This window comes from Sporothrix schenckii (assembly GCF_000961545.1).
Source record: "Sporothrix schenckii 1099-18 chromosome Unknown Cont38, whole genome shotgun sequence".
NCBI classification, from domain to species: domain Eukaryota; kingdom Fungi; phylum Ascomycota; class Sordariomycetes; order Ophiostomatales; family Ophiostomataceae; genus Sporothrix; species Sporothrix schenckii.
Window position 1 is genome coordinate 983,587 of NW_015971139.1, and position 14,942 is coordinate 998,528.

Consider the following 14,942-nt stretch of genomic DNA (forward strand, 5'->3'; position numbering starts at 1 on the left):
ATTATCCCACACCTTGGTGCTTGTTGTGTACAGTGGTGAATGCACGCCGCTTGACTTCTTCCCAGGAATAACGTTTGGGGCGACATCCACACCCGTTTATCATCCAATTCCGCGTCCGTCGCGATCGGTCGGAGAAGAAAAGGCTTTGGCGTGTTTTGGTGTCCGCGATCGGTAGCTTAGTCCTTGCTCTTCGTGTTGAGGATCAGGCCGACAATGAGACTTGGAGGACGTTAGTATGGACCACAACCAATACATTGTGTCAACACACAAGAGACAACGAGGACAACAGACACGTACCCGTACAGCCCCAGCACTTCGCCGAAAATCAGAATCAGCACCATGCCGACAAAGATGCGCGACTGCTCCATGTAAGCGCGAACGCCCTTGTCGCCGACAACACCAATGCAGTAGCCGGCCGCAAGGCCCGTTGCGCCCACCGAGATGCCGCACGCCAAATGCATGAAGCCGCTGTTCGGTTAGTTGAGAACAAAAGAGAGAGAGAGAGAAGGGGGAGAAAGTAGAGAGAGGAGAGAGAGAGAGAGAGAGAAAGGTATTTCCGCCCGTTCAAACGTACTTGAATAAACTGTAGTGGGCGTTGCTGCTGGGCGGCGCCAGATCCTGGGCAATCAGGACAGAGATGACGAGTGCGTAGACGGCAATGATACCGGACATGACGACCGGGATCAGACACTGGCGAACTGTTAGACGGCATACGCCGGGAGACGTCAGGCGAAACTGAACAGGGTTGCGTACCTTCATGATCAGGTCCGGCCGGAAGGTACCGACACCAGCGATGCCGATGCCGGACTTGGCCGTACCGTACGCGGCGCCCATACCTAGAGAGTGCGGTTAGATACGGATCCTATGCTCGGCCCTGGGCCTCTCCAAGCTGCCAAGATTGCGTTTGCCGTTGGATAACAGGGAGGGAGGTTCGGTCGCGTTTCGGTTCGGAGGCAAGGATCAAGACATACTTCCGAGAATCATGGCACTCGCGATGCCGGCCTAGAGTAGCAGACACGTTAGTCGAGCAGATTCAACACAGGTATCCGACCGTCGTCGTCAACGCAGGAAATGAGACGGCGTCGTACCATGCCAAAGAACGGCGCGAACTTGGGGGACAGCGCGGACTCGGCCATTGTGGCGGCTGTCTGGGAGAATGGAAAAGCGAGCGTCGCAGCAGCAAGCAGGATATTTTCATCAATCAGCGAACGCCTCGTCTGGGATGCGCGGTCGTGGGTGGCGGAGGGCGTGGAGTTGGGATGTCGCGGTTGAAGCTATTGACATTGGAGGCAGCAGAATTCAGACAAGGCGTTGCCAACTCCTGGCGTATCTCCCGGCAGCTGCTTGAGAGCTGCGTGGTTTTGTCCTTGCTAGCGGGCCCAGTTTTACCATTCTCAGAACATGATCTGCACGTGACTGGCCACGCGCCCGATCCCAACAAAAGTAACGGTTAGCAGTAACGGGCGGGCAGAAAACGGGAAAACAAATGACGACGTAACAATGCAACCGTGGACGAGGAAAGACGGCCGAGCCTTGTTTTAGGACTTGGGAATGCAAGGATCAAGGCGGCGCTGGGCGTTCTCCTCTCCGAGTTTGCCAGCTGCAGAGTCTCCAGGATGTGCTTCCAATTGACGGTTTGCTTCAATGGTCTCGGGTTGTCAACATTCCCCGGTGGTCGTATCTAGTTTTCGCCGAGTGGAATGCCAGTCCTTGTGGAATCAATCCTAAGCCGCAGAATTCCACAATGCATCGAGTGGTAGTGCGTTTATGTGCATAGCCAACATACAATGTCCGATCGTAAATAACAGAGAGCGCCTCTTTCCCATTGACCTTCCTTCTTCGTCCTATTGCGCTGCACTAATCACCGTCCTCGGATCTCCAATGCTCCTGCCTCCCGCGCAGCACAATTGCAGTGGATGATCGCACGCCGCCTACCCCTTTCTCAGCCAGTCCTGCGAGGCAAGAGCGAGAGGCTAGCGCTGAAGTTAAGTCCTTGGGCCTGGGCTTCGGAGTCCTTTCCTGCAGAACTTCTTGGGCACTCCCCTAGGCCTCTGTAAGACTGCTGGAGAACCCAGACTTTAGGCCCTATCGTGCCCCCGGCGCAATTTCGACCCCCCTAGTCCCTTGCTCCTCCACCCAAAAGCCGCCTCCACCAACTCCCGCTCGCCAACTTTTCCCGTCGTCAGTTTTCTTCTCGTCTCTCGCAACTACACGCGGCGATTCACAACCACCACCACCCCTGGCGTCTTCGTGCCTCATTTCTTGTTCCCGCATCCTCTTCTTTCTTCGACGTCGCCTCGAGTGTGTGTGTGTGTGTGTGTGTGTGTACGAGCAGCGGCTTTCTCACACGCTCGCCTTTGCCGTTTCAATTATCTCCTCATATTTCTCGTTGTCGGTCTCGATTTCTCTTCTTTTCTTTTTTCAGCCCATTGGCCATTGTCTGCGCATCTCGTCATAACTTTGCCTGCATCATCAATCCTTCCATTGCCCTCTTTTGGTTGCCCTTCCTGCGGATTACCTCGTCCTACGCCCTCGCCATCCTACGCTCGGTCTCGCCTCTTATCCAGCAGCGGCCGTCCTCGCCCTTCTTCTCGATCTCATCTTTATTCTCGGGCATCATCAGCGCCCATTTTCATCCATGTTGAAGCCGATGACCCCGACCACCCCGTAAGGCTCCGAACGTCATTTCTCCTCTGCATTGAGACGCATCGTCACCCAAACAGCATTCATCACCGCATCGGCCGTTCTCAGGCCACAGAATACATCATCGTCTCTCGCGTCTGCCGCGTGGCCAATATCCAACTGTCCACCAGTCTACAGTCCACGAGACTCCCCCCAGCGAACCCATCGACCAAGACGCCGCCACCTTGCATCCCCCTCCTTTTTCTGCAACACGATAACGTCGCACGGAAGAACCCACCGACGCACGACGCCCTCCATTCCCAGGCACCGAAAGTACTGGGGAAACGGGCGCGAGCAGAAAAGCCCAACGAAATAGGGGTTCGTACACCGTCGCTGCTCGCCGACCACTGCCAAAGCCCATCGACACGACTTGGCTGCACGCGTTGTCTGCACGCATCAACGGATTTCCTTGCTCGATTATCATTGTCTACCTTCGTCGACGCAGCACTTGGAAGAATAAACTGCCGACAAGCTTTCCCTTCTTGGCACGGCAAACCGGCGACTCCGAACGACGGAACATTGTCGATGAAGAGCCCGCCGCTCGGCTAGGATCCAGGCCCAACAGCGATAAAGCAGACGGTTTCGATTCTTCCGGCCTATCGCTTCCCCTTTTGCAGTTTCCCCCCTCCCCCTGCTCCTTACCCGGGAACCCGTGTTTGCACTGCCTCCCCCCAACGCGAACAACAAAATAACACGACAGCGACGCTGGGCCTAGACCACGGACCAGTTCGTGTGATCGTGCCTGACGCCCACGTCACGCCTCTCCTCGAGATTGTTCTGGCGGCCTCCGGGCCCTGAAAATGTGAGTTTGCTTTCTGATCCCTTAAGCACGGACCGGTAAAAAATACAAGGCCCGGCAAAAGTCTTGGCATTAGGACGTCATTGCGGCGCTACAAATTTGCATCGCCAGGTGTCGGGTCACGTCTTTTTCGCGCTGTCTCTTCTCCTTCTTCGATACTATGCCCCTAATCGTCTATGCCCCGACTTGTTGCTGCTTTGTCCGAGCTTCATACTCCGAGTCACAACATTTCCCGGTTTCCCATCCCATCCGATCTCTTCATCGTCTTCACTCGTCTGCACGGTCAACTCCTTCTTTGACAGCTTCCCCTTTCTGCCCCAAAATCAGGTTCTATTTTTAGGAGGCCCCCTGCTCCCCTGCTCGTCACCGTTACTCGTCTATGGACATCCCCTTCTGCACTTATCCCATGTCGTACCGACTTTGTTTTACACGCCGTCCGTTGGCGCGTCTCCACTGCTTGTCATCCATGTTGATCTACCACGGCGGTTGCTAACGTCACTTTTTTCTTGTCTATCGCAGACATCGTGAAGGCGGATCGCCAGTCCAGCTTCCCGCGACGTGACCATCATGGCCAACTACCCGGCACCGAACCGCCGTCCAGGCCCGCCTCTCCAACAGGACTATGACAGCCCCCCAAACTCGGGCAGCTACCAGCGCGATGCTGCCTTCTCCAACATCTTCGGCGCCGCGCCTCCACCCGGCCGCTCACAGACCATGACCTCCATGTCTGCCCCCGACATGTCCCAACAGCAGCACCAGCCACAGCAACATCCTCACCACCTTCGTCAACAACCGCCGCCGCAGCAGCAGCAGCAACAACAACAATACCATCATCAGCAACAGCAGCATGGCGCCCCTTATGATGCCGGTGATCGGACAATGTCCCTTCGGCAAGGTCCTCCGCCACCACGGGGCCCTCCAGGGGGTGGCTACAACCGCAACTACGGCCCTGATCCCATGATGGCGCAAAGAACAAGGACCATGGACTCCAGCGTAGCACAGAGCATGGCCGGCGGGGCGGGCAACGGGTACTTCCCGCGCGGTGGCCTGCGGTCTGTGTCAGGTGGCCCACCCATGCCATCACCGCAAGCACAATATTTGCAGCAGCAGCAACAAATGCGCCGTTACCCAGGACAGCAAGCCCCTCCGCCGCGAATGGACTCCCGTGGTCCTGCACCTCCGCCGCAACCGGGTATGGCCGGACGCCAAGTACCACCGGGACCGCCAGGCGGTGGCCAGGGCGGCCCCAACGGCCGCCCCGTGCAGCCACCACCACAGGATGGCTACGCCAACATGCGGTCACCATCACAACGGTTTTTCCAGGGCGATGGGCCCGCCCCGGCCATGAATTCGGATCCGTACCGATCGCAGTCTCTCGCCAGCGCCCCCCGCCCTAACGCTCAGGCTATGTACCACCCGCCACCAAATACCTACCAACAAGCGTCTGCAAACGCTTTCCGCAACGCACAATATACTGGCGCCAACGGCAGCGCTGCTCCCGGCAACTTCCCCCAGTCCCGCACCACGGCACAAGGTCGTGTCGTGCCGGACCGCCATCCGGCAGACGAGCGCACAATGACCATGTCCGGCGGATTCCCAGCCATCTCCGAGCACCGTGACTCGCATCAGACAATGAGCGGGCGTGTGATTCCCAACCGCAGAATGCCCAGCGGCGGTGCCGGTGGCGGCGGCGGCAGCATCGACTCCACGAATGGCCATGCCCACTCCACCATGCCGGCCGCACCGGGCACGCAGACGAGGACGACGAGCATGGCGTCATCGACGACGAATGGGTACGGCGCCAACAACGCGGCCGACCACCAGCGCACCATGTCGATGGCGTCCACAGTTGCACCGTCTGTGGCGGCTAGCGACCGCACCATTGTGCCCTCATCCTCCCAGACTTCCATGTCCAACCGCGGCTCCCTGACGCGCTCCGTGGACGGTGACCGCCCACCAACGGCTAAGATCCGACCGCCACTTGTCTATCCGGCGATGCTCTCTCGCGTTGCGGAGGTCTTCCGCGAAAAGATTGTCATTGGCGACCGCACAAAGAACGAGCTGTCCTACAAAAACGCATTCAGCGGTGCCGAAGCGGTGGACGTTCTGTCTTTTATTATCCGCACTACGGACCGCAACTTGGCCTTGCTACTCGGCCGTGCCCTTGATGCCCAAAAGTTCTTCCATGACGTAACGTACGAGCACCGCCTGCGCGACTCGACCAACGAAATGTATCAGTTCCGCGAGAATCTCGACGAGATGAACAACGACGAAACCAGCTCCCAGACCACCAGCAGTGGCTCGCAAGTCAACGGTGTCTTTGTGCTGCTGTCTGAGTGTTATTCGCCTACGTGCACGCGTGACCAGCTGTGCTACTCGATCGCCTGCCCCCGCCGCCTTGAGCAGGTCTCGCGCCTCAACCTCAAGATGGGCCCTGGCCTACAGGGCGCATCCAGTGCCACGGCTATGGTGGGCGAAGACGATGTCGATGTCACCGATGAGCAGAAGTTGTGGATAAACTCCGTGCCGAAGGAGGTGGCCGACAGCATCAGTGACCGGGAGAAGAAGCGCCAGGAAGTCATTTCCGAAATCTGCTACACCGAGCGCGACTTCGTCAAGGATCTCGACTACCTCCGCGACTTTTGGATTCTGCCGCTGCGCGCTCCCAACTCGCCCATCCCTGCCGCACGCCGTATGCGTGTCGTAAACACAATCTTCAGCAACATTGTCGACCCACCGTCCATCCGTGCCGTCAGTGCCCGCTTTGCCAAGTCGCTGACGGAGCGCCAGCAAAAGAACCCGATTGTGCACAACGTCGGCGATATTTTCCAGGAGTTTGTGCCGCAATTCGAGCCGTTCATCCGCTACGGTTCGCGCCAGCTTGAAGCCAAGTACGAGTTTGAAAACGAACGCAGCAACAACCAAGCCTTTGGCCGGATGGTCGACGAAATTGAGCGGCGGCGTGAGTCCCGCAAGCTCGAGCTCAACGGTTACCTCACCAAGCCCACCACGCGCCTGGCCCGTTATCCGCTGCTTTTGGAGAACGTGCTCAAGTACACCGACCCGGACAACCCGGATCAGAAGGACATCCCTCGTGTGCTGACCATCATCCGCGACCTGCTGAGCCGTGTCAACGCCGAGTCCGGCAAAGCCGAGAACCGCTTCAACCTGCGGCGCCTCGACGAGCAGCTCGAGTTCCGACCCAACGAAAAGGTCGACCTCAAGCTGCGCGAGGCGAACCGCGAGCTCGTGTTCAAGAGTCAGCTCAAGAAGGCGCCGGCCGACCCGCCAGACATTGTGGCGTACCTGCTCGACCACGCCGTGCTGTTGGTGCGCACAAAACAGGTCGGCAAGGTCGAGAAGCTCAAGGCCTACAAGCGGCCCATCCCGCTGGAACTTCTCGCCATCAAGGAAATGGACGAAGTCATCCCCAAGACCGGATCCGTCAAGCGCTCGTCAAGCAGTCTCCTGCCTCTGCGCAACAACAACGCGGATGCCCGGCGTGGCGAAGGCTGGCCCATCACGTTCCGCCATTTGGGCAAGGCTGGCTACGAGCTGACCCTGTATGCGGCAAACCAAGCCGCGCGCCAGAAGTGGCTCGAGTTCATCGACACGGCGCAGCAGCGCCTGCGTGCCCGCGCCGATTTCCTCAATGTCACAGTGATCCCGACCAAGTTCACGACGGCCATGAACAAGATCAACTGCGCGGCGCCGTTTGACGGCGGTCGGAAGCTGATTTACGGCACGGACAACGGCATCTATGTGGCCGACCGTAAGGCCCGCGAGCCGACGCTGCCGCGGCGCGTCATTGAGGCGCAGGCCGTCACACAGGTGGACATCCTGGAGGAGTATTCACTGCTGCTGGTGTTGTCGAACCGCACGCTCCTGTCGTTCCCGCTGGCGGCGCTCGACCCCAACGAGCCGCTGCTGGCGAAGCGGCCCAAGAAGATCCAGAGCCACTGCACGTTCTTCAAGACGGGCATCTGCCTGGGGCGGCACCTGGTGTGCTGCGTCAAGTCATCCGCTCTATCGACGACCGTCAAGGTCTACGAGCCCAACGACGCCATGTCCAAGGCGAAGAACAAGAAAGGCTTAAGCAAGATGTTCAACGCCGGCCAGGACGAGCTCAAGCCGTTCAAGGAATTCTACATCCCGACCGAGTCCACGTCGATCCACTTTCTTAAGTCGAGTCTGTGTGTCGCGTCGGCGCGCGGCTTCGAGGTGGTGTCCCTGCTCACGCTCGAGACGCAGTCGCTGCTTGACCAGGCCGACACGTCGCTCGACTTTGTGGCGCGCAAGGAGAACGTTCGCCCGATCCACATTGAGCGGCTCAGCGGCGAGTTCCTGCTCAACTACTCGGAGTTCTCCTTCTTTGTCAATCGGAACGGCTGGCGCGCTCGGCCCGAGTGGCGCATTGACTGGGAAGGCAGCCCGGCGAGCTTCGCGCTGTCATACCCGTGGATTTTGGCATTCGAGCCCAACTTTATCGAGCTGCGCCACATTGAGACAGGCGCGGTGCACATTGTGCCGCACAAGAACATCCGGATGTTGCATAGCAGCAATCACGAGGTAAGCCGCGCGCCTGTTTCTGTTTTCACTCCACGTTGTCCTGTTGTCAAGTACACCACTAACCATGCCAGATCATCTTTGCGTACGAGGACGAGCGCGGCGAGGACGTGGTCGAGGCGCTCGACTTTTGGAAGAGCCAACGACGTTCGGAGATGCCGACGCTGCCGGCCGCCGCGCCCGACGCCCAGGAGCGCGGTTCGGCCTCGACCGCGGGCACGACACGGTTGTCGCAATAAATGCAACAAGACTTGTGTTGGACCTAAACAAGCTGTTGTGCACTTTCTTCATTTCTATATTCTACCTTCTCCTCTTCTACAACCATTTAAAGTCTTGTTCGATAGCTGTTCTTATTGCATCTTGTCATTTCCTCACACCATTATGCTTTTTGTCATTCATGCATTTATATCGCTGTCTGCTGCGTCTCGGTTTGATTCATCTTTTCCATTCATCTTTTTTCGATATCTACTTTATGCTACTTTTTTGACGTTAGTTGGTTGAGATCCTTTTGGTGTGCCGAATATCATTTAATACTACTGTTCCTAACCGTTTCATGGCGCCTCTGTATACCAAGGCCTCATTGACATCTTCCAAGGCAGTTGTCTATGTACGATAAAAACCGGCATGTGTTGTGAGACATTAAGCTCTGCACAAATCTTGGTTTACTTTGATTTTGCTCGCCAACGATGTACTTTTGCAAGTACGCGAGAGAGTAAATACTAGCGAATTACTTTTGTACACCCTATGTTAACAATAAAATTAGAACAAGCCAAACAAAAAAAAAATTAGGAGTGAAGTGTTCTCTATTTTTCTTCTTCTGTTCTAGCTCATAAAATTAGAGTAGGGGAGAGAATGCCGTCATAGCTGCACCTGCCCGTCTCCGTAGACCCTTGCCCTCTCTCATCTGGCTGACACCATTGTTTTGTTGCTTCGCCGTGTAATTTCTTCTCCACGTGTTCATGCTGCTCGATGCAAAGATACAAAAGTAAGGGTGGGGAGCAGGCCCCGGAGCGGGTCGTCCCATAGAATCGAAACAAAATTGCCAAAAAAAAGAAACAACTGAAAGTAACCTGCTAGAGCACACAGTCATACAGCGGATCATGACCTTCATGTCATGTCAAGATTCATGCCGGCTGCCCTCCTTCAGGTTCTTCCATCTCCTGTCGTCCATCGTCTCGTATGCCACGAGCAGGCTGCATCTAGTAACGGGCCGCCGCAGCCTGGCAAGCTTTCTAGAGGGGCGTTAGTAAGAGAGAAAATGAGAGAAAATATGGGGGGGTTTGAAATTATCTCAGAAGGGAGGGAAGTCAGTCATACCAGCTGCTCCAGGTACCAGCCGCAGATCTGCATGTTGCCGCTGTTCTCGTCCATGCAGGTCGTGAACTGCTGCGTCGCGCCCGCGCAGTTGTTGCCCCAGCTCTCCTGCTGGGCCGAAGACGGCGCACCGTACTGCTGGGCTGAGGCGGACTGCTGCGGTGCAGCGGCCGGGAGCTCGGACGACGACGAGGAGCCGCCGCCGAAAAGCATGCCGCTCACGGCGTGGCCGACAGTCGAGCCGATGGCGACACCGGCCGCCGTGCTGGCCATCTGGCCGAACAGGCCGGGGCCCTGGGAAGCAGGACCGGCAGCGGCAGCGGGAGGCGCAGCATGGGGAGCCCGAGCCGGACCCGCGGGGTGGGCGGCGTACGAGGCCGGGCGGGTCTGCTGCTGCGCCGGGGCCTTGGGGGGTGCCCGAGACACGGTCGGGCGGCCTCCGGAGCGCTGGCGAGGCATGTCTGTGAAAAATGTAGACGTGGTGGTGGTGTGTGGGGCGGAGGTGGTGGTTGAGAAGGTGAGGTGGTGAAACGAGGCCGTGAATCGTAAGTATCGGACACGTCGGGAGGATGAAAATCGGCAGAGCCAGAAAGTCCGTGGAAGGAAAGAGAAGGCGGGTGGTCTCTCCAAAGTTTTTATACCGAGGACAGTGGCCCAATCAGGTGCCCTTAATTTGCCACAGGGGTGGGGATGAACACTGTGCCACAGGGGAAAAACGCGGCCGACGGGCCAGGCCCAACAGACTTCACAGTGCTCTCAGGACGTTATTAGGCTAGCTCAGGCCCAGGGTCTTCTGTGGTCCCTGTTTTCGATTCGCTATCGATTCTGGGGAAGCAGCGGGCGCGAACGGCTAGTTCGGTCATTCGCAAATTCCGTGGCTGCCTGTGCTGTCAGTTTCTATCACCGCAAATATTACCTAGTCATCCATTCACGATACGCGCTAATTCCATGAAGACATTGCGGTCATTTTTCATATGTTGATTTCGTCGATTGAAATGCAGGGCAAGACTATGGAGACACTCTGCTCTCGGTGTAGAGCTGACGGATAACAATATTGTCATAAAAACGCAATGGACACTCCCCGAACTCAAAATACGCCAAACGTACCCCTAATCCCTAACTATATAACACAATAAGAAACAGGGTCGAAACACCCTTCGCTCTTGGTTTGCGTCCCCAGGCCCGTTTCCGATAAAAAAGGCCGTACCAAGGAAAAGAGGCTAAAAACCAATGACACCGAGGATGACCAAACAAAACGAAAGTCACCAGACGTAGTCACTACAGTACTCGGTGCCGTCATAATCAAACACGTTCTCGTCGGCCTCGAGCAGGCCACCGGCACTTCCCAGGCATAGACCGTAGTCTAGACAGTCTCGGTAATCCCGGTAGCAGTCGCGGTAGTCGCGAGCCGTCCCACCTGTCTCGATCTCATCCGCAACAGAAGGCTCTTCTTGGCCGACCTAGGCCTCTTCCTCCACCTCCTTAGGGATGAGGCCCGAGATGAAGCTCTGATACTGCTCGTCCTCGTCCGTGACCCGCCGCGAAGACCGAAGCTGTGGGATGGCGGATATAGACGAGGCTACCGAAGTCGACGACCGGGTCGATTTGCCCGCCTTGGTCGCCCACAGCACACCCTGCAGCGGCTGCGGGTGGCCCACGACGTAGTGCTCGTCGCCACCGCTGCCGTCGCCGTTGGCGTCGGCACTGTCGCTGTCGCCGCCGCCGACAGATGCCTTCTTGCTCACGTTGATGTCCATCGCTTCCAAGCCGCCGTCGTCAAAGGCCTCCTTGTCTTCGTCGCCTGCCGCCGTGATGGTGCCACCTGCAGGGCCACGCCGTGGCAGTCGCATCGCCAGTAGCACAAACTCCGCACGCGTCATGCTGTGCATAATGTTGTCCATGTAACGCGTCACCTCCTCGACGGGCGCCACCACCTTGGCCAAGTAGTCGAGCAGCTTCTGGCTGTTGGACAGCGGCGACACCTGCAGGCGCACCGTGATCGGCTGGTAGTAGTCGAGGTCCGGGTCGCCGCCGTACTCGGATGTGCTGCCCTTGCGGACAATCAGGAACGAGGCGACAGCCTCGGCCGGGCCCTGCGGCATCGGGATGTACTCCACAATGCTGAACTTGGGGAACATGTAGCGGTCGCCCGTGCCACCGGCAAATTCAAAGACGACGGCCGACACGTCCAGTAACTTTGGTGCAGGTGGGGGCCCCCGGGAGCGGAGTGCCTGTGAGCTGCCGACGGCCTCCTTGGTCTCTTTCTGGGGTTGGTTCTTGTCAGCAACTTTGGCACCGCCTGTGACTGGTGGCGTTGACGACTGCTCGCGCGGTGCCGCCCCGTTTGTGGCTCCGTTTGTTTTCGCCGTAGCAGCTGCTACGGCGTTGCCGCCCACGGTCGCGTCTGGGGCCTCGGGAACCGCGGCCAGTTTCGCACGCGCCTCGTCCTGCTGGCGCTTCCTTTCCTTCTCCAGGTACTCGTCGAGGTGGACTTTGAGCTTGTCAATCTCATGTTTGAGATCCGTCGCATCAGAGAATTGCGCCTGGTTGTCGGCGATGCGCCGCACCATGCCCCGGACGCGCATATCATCCAGACACTTCTTAACAAGCAGGACTACGAGCTGATCGCTGCCTTCCGGTGGCACGAGGTTAAAAGCCTTCTGCTTCGGGTTGCTACGCAACACAATGTCCAAGATGATCCGAACTTCTTCGGCAAAGAATCGAACCGTACGGCCATCGACAAACAAGCGGTCGGCCGACGGTCCGTCTGCCGCACCCTTGCGCTTGTTCTCTTCTGTGATCTGGTTGATGATGGCTTGAAACCGGTCGAGCTCGTCCTTAGGCGCCTGGCCATTTGCTACGCGCGTCATCATATCCCGAAGCTGCGGGTCGTGCGCAGCCCGCTGAGCCAACGTAACGATAATTGAGTCGGTTCCCGGTGGAGGCTGTGCCGCACCTGTCCGCGGCGTAGTGGGCGCGGGACTTGGGCTCGGCCGTGGGGCGGTAACAGGTGCTGGAGGCACAGAAGGTGGCCGTCCCACAGGCAGAGGAGGCCCAGGTGCCGGGTACATGGACGGGGGCGCTAGTCTCGGTGATGGTTGCTGCACGGATGTGGCCTCAACACTCCGGGGCGAAGGCGTCGGTTGCGGTGGAGCCCAGGACGGTGCCACTGGCGATGGCTGCCCGGCACGCATTTGAGCCAGGGCCGTAAGCGGAGGAGGTCGCTGGGTCACGCTCGGTGGACGAAGGACAGAGCTTCCCGCTGACGGTGTTGGCGGCTGGGAAGGTGCTTGTATAGGCGATTGCAGCATCGTGCCTGGCCCTTGCTCCGTCTTAAGGGGAAGTGATGGCTGTCTTGGCGATTGTGTTTGAGCTTGACTCTGGGCCTGTGCTTGTGCTTGTGCTTGTGCTTGTGCCTGAGCTTGAGCTGTTGCTGACATCGGTGTTGGCGCTGGCGCTAGTGCTGGTGATTGATGCGGTAATATCTGCTGGGGTGTGACAGGTATGGCTTGTGGCGTCGGGGCCAATACAGGTTTCTGGTCGGGAGTGGCTGGCAAGGACGCGGTGGGAGGTATCGGTGTTCGTGGTGCTGGGCTTTGTGAGGGCTGCTTTGGCTTCCGGGGCTTTCGCTGCTTCGGTTGGGGCGTTCCTGGTGCCGATGGCGGTGGCATTGTGCCGCGTGAGGGTCCGTACATGAGCACAGGTCGATTGGCGGGTAGCGCCGCTGCCGGCTTGGGGTCGCGCACGCCATACATTGTGGCCTCGAACGTGTGTGGCTCAACGGTGATGAGCACCTGCCCGAGCTTGACCATGGAGTCCTTGGCCGGGTTCTTGGGGTCATCGGCGGCTACACCGCGCCGTTTCGAGGGCTTGACCCAGTACCTTTCAAAAATGCCTTCGTTGATCCACTTGCTGCGCGACCGGGCGAGCGATTCGGCGAGGACACCACTATGTAACTGGGTTAGTAAAATGCCCCCCCAAAAATCCTAATAGGCTTTGACCTCAACATCGACGAGACGTGGACCTACCTCTCTTGCACACTCTGGTATTCCGTCTTAGGGAGGTCTTCCGGCTGTGCTTTCTCGACGGTCGGCAGGGGCTTTCCTGGATTGATCGATCGCGGGAGCCGTATGCGCTGCGGTGTCGGGGCGGCCGCCTCGGGCTCAGGCGGCTGATTCTCGTCTTCGGCCGCATTGTTGCCTCCAGAGGGCGTGGCTGACCGCGTTGTGCGGCCATCGATGGGCGGCGTCGACGTCCTACGCTTGGCGGCTTGCTCGACACGTGCGGCGGCGCGTGGTGGGATCTTCCTCTTGCGCTCCATCGTGACAAGCGTGTCGATTCTGTGCTGGCTCGTGTCTTCGTCCGAACGTCCTGTTTTCTCTTTCGGCCGCCAACTCCTGTTGGCGCTTCTCAGATGAGACAGGGCGACGGCGTCGATGCGGTCATATCACGACCATCGGTTGGGGGGGAGCGTGGGCTCGGGGAGACGGGAGTGAGTGTTGGAGGTTTTTGAGAAGAGTCAATGCATTCCAAGCTACAAAACTGGGAAAGGACAACAGGCCGGCTTCTCGCGTGTTTGTGTTTCGTTAAATTTCGTTGGGACGAGGTCGACCGCTGGAGGTGCGGTGGGCAAAGAAAGGCGGAGAAACAAAAACGCGAGGGCGAGGCAAGGCTCGCGAGAAATGCTGAGAAACACTGGTAGTAAAGGTCGCTAAGAAAATCGCACGCGACGAAGCCCTCCTTGGGGCGTTTGAGACCGTGGTCGGTAATAGCGTATAGAGCGGAGATATTCTGTACTCCGTAATAGCGTGAATAATATGCGTGAGACGGCGTCAGCGTGGGTAGGCGGGAGGAGAAGGGCGAGCCCTGCGCTAAAAAGCCAACGGCAGGCGGGAAGCACCTTGGGAGACTTCGCAATAGCCAACCAGCGAGTGCAGCGCGTTCATGAGGCTGGGCCGTTGTGCACGCAGGTGGACGAGAGTTTTGAATGCATGGAGGAATAGGGGATGTAATTTCGTGATGCTTTCTTATTCGAGAGAAAGTACGTCGTAGGAGTGAATTGGGTCCGGCTAGCCAACGAGCAGCCACGCAATGTCCTTCGTCGCACCTGCCTTGACAATGAATGCTCTCGTTTGTCAGCTTCAGGCAGGTGCGGCCTTCCACCAGATCGTAAACGGCAATAGTGCAGCTGCAAGATGCCCGACTTTAGAAGAGAGGAAAGCGTGGGCAAGAGCGACGATACATGCACTCTTCGCAACCGGCTTTGGCGGTGTATTGTGGGGGCTGGGAGCAGAGCTAGCCAATAGTGACCCCTGATTTACTCTCCTGCCCCACATGTGCTGTTCACCCCTGGTCAACACGCTGTAAGATGCGTTTTTGTTGACAATGTGAGGGTCGTGCAAGACAACGCGCACGCAGAGGCACGCACGGCTGACGACGTAACAGATCGGCCATAAGGCGGCACATCAAACGAATCAGGACCTGGTCCTGTAGCATGTTGGACATCTCCGATTGCGCAAAAGTAGATGCGCCACAAGCGAACCGGAGCACAATAATTAGCAGCCAAAGCGGCTGACCAATA

The 14,942-nt window shown here is 57.9% G+C and overlaps 4 protein-coding genes across 4 annotated transcripts; 1 reads left to right on the forward strand and 3 right to left on the reverse strand.

The window, feature by feature from the left end:
* Nucleotides 1–176: 176 nt before the first annotated feature.
* On the reverse strand, nt 177–1,136 carry SPSK_06477 (V-type H+-transporting ATPase 16kDa proteolipid subunit; the record flags this gene model as incomplete). The annotated part of the gene is made up of 5 exons (XM_016733183.1): nt 177–219; nt 298–468; nt 575–836; nt 972–1,002; nt 1,089–1,136. The coding sequence occupies 5 exons, from the start codon at nt 1,134–1,136 to the stop codon at nt 177–179; spliced, it is 555 nt and encodes a 184-aa protein (XP_016592048.1).
* Nucleotides 1,137–4,048: 2,912 nt separating this feature from the next.
* Nucleotides 4,049–8,286, forward strand: SPSK_05833 (ROM1/2 protein; the record flags this gene model as incomplete). The annotated part of the gene is made up of 2 exons (XM_016732543.1): nt 4,049–8,050; nt 8,122–8,286. The coding sequence occupies 2 exons, from the start codon at nt 4,049–4,051 to the stop codon at nt 8,284–8,286; spliced, it is 4,167 nt and encodes a 1,388-aa protein (XP_016592049.1).
* Nucleotides 8,287–9,246: 960 nt separating this feature from the next.
* Nucleotides 9,247–9,820, reverse strand: SPSK_06650 (CHCH domain protein; the record flags this gene model as incomplete). The annotated part of the gene is made up of 2 exons (XM_016733351.1): nt 9,247–9,279; nt 9,365–9,820. 2 exons carry the CDS (start codon nt 9,818–9,820, stop codon nt 9,247–9,249), a joined length of 489 nt encoding a protein of 162 aa, XP_016592050.1.
* Nucleotides 9,821–10,821: 1,001 nt separating this feature from the next.
* SPSK_05924 (uncharacterized protein) lies at nt 10,822–13,682 on the reverse strand (the record flags this gene model as incomplete). Its single annotated transcript, XM_016732632.1, has 2 exons — nt 10,822–13,309; nt 13,390–13,682. The coding sequence occupies 2 exons, from the start codon at nt 13,680–13,682 to the stop codon at nt 10,822–10,824; spliced, it is 2,781 nt and encodes a 926-aa protein (XP_016592051.1).
* Between the last annotated feature and the right edge of the window lie 1,260 nt (nt 13,683–14,942).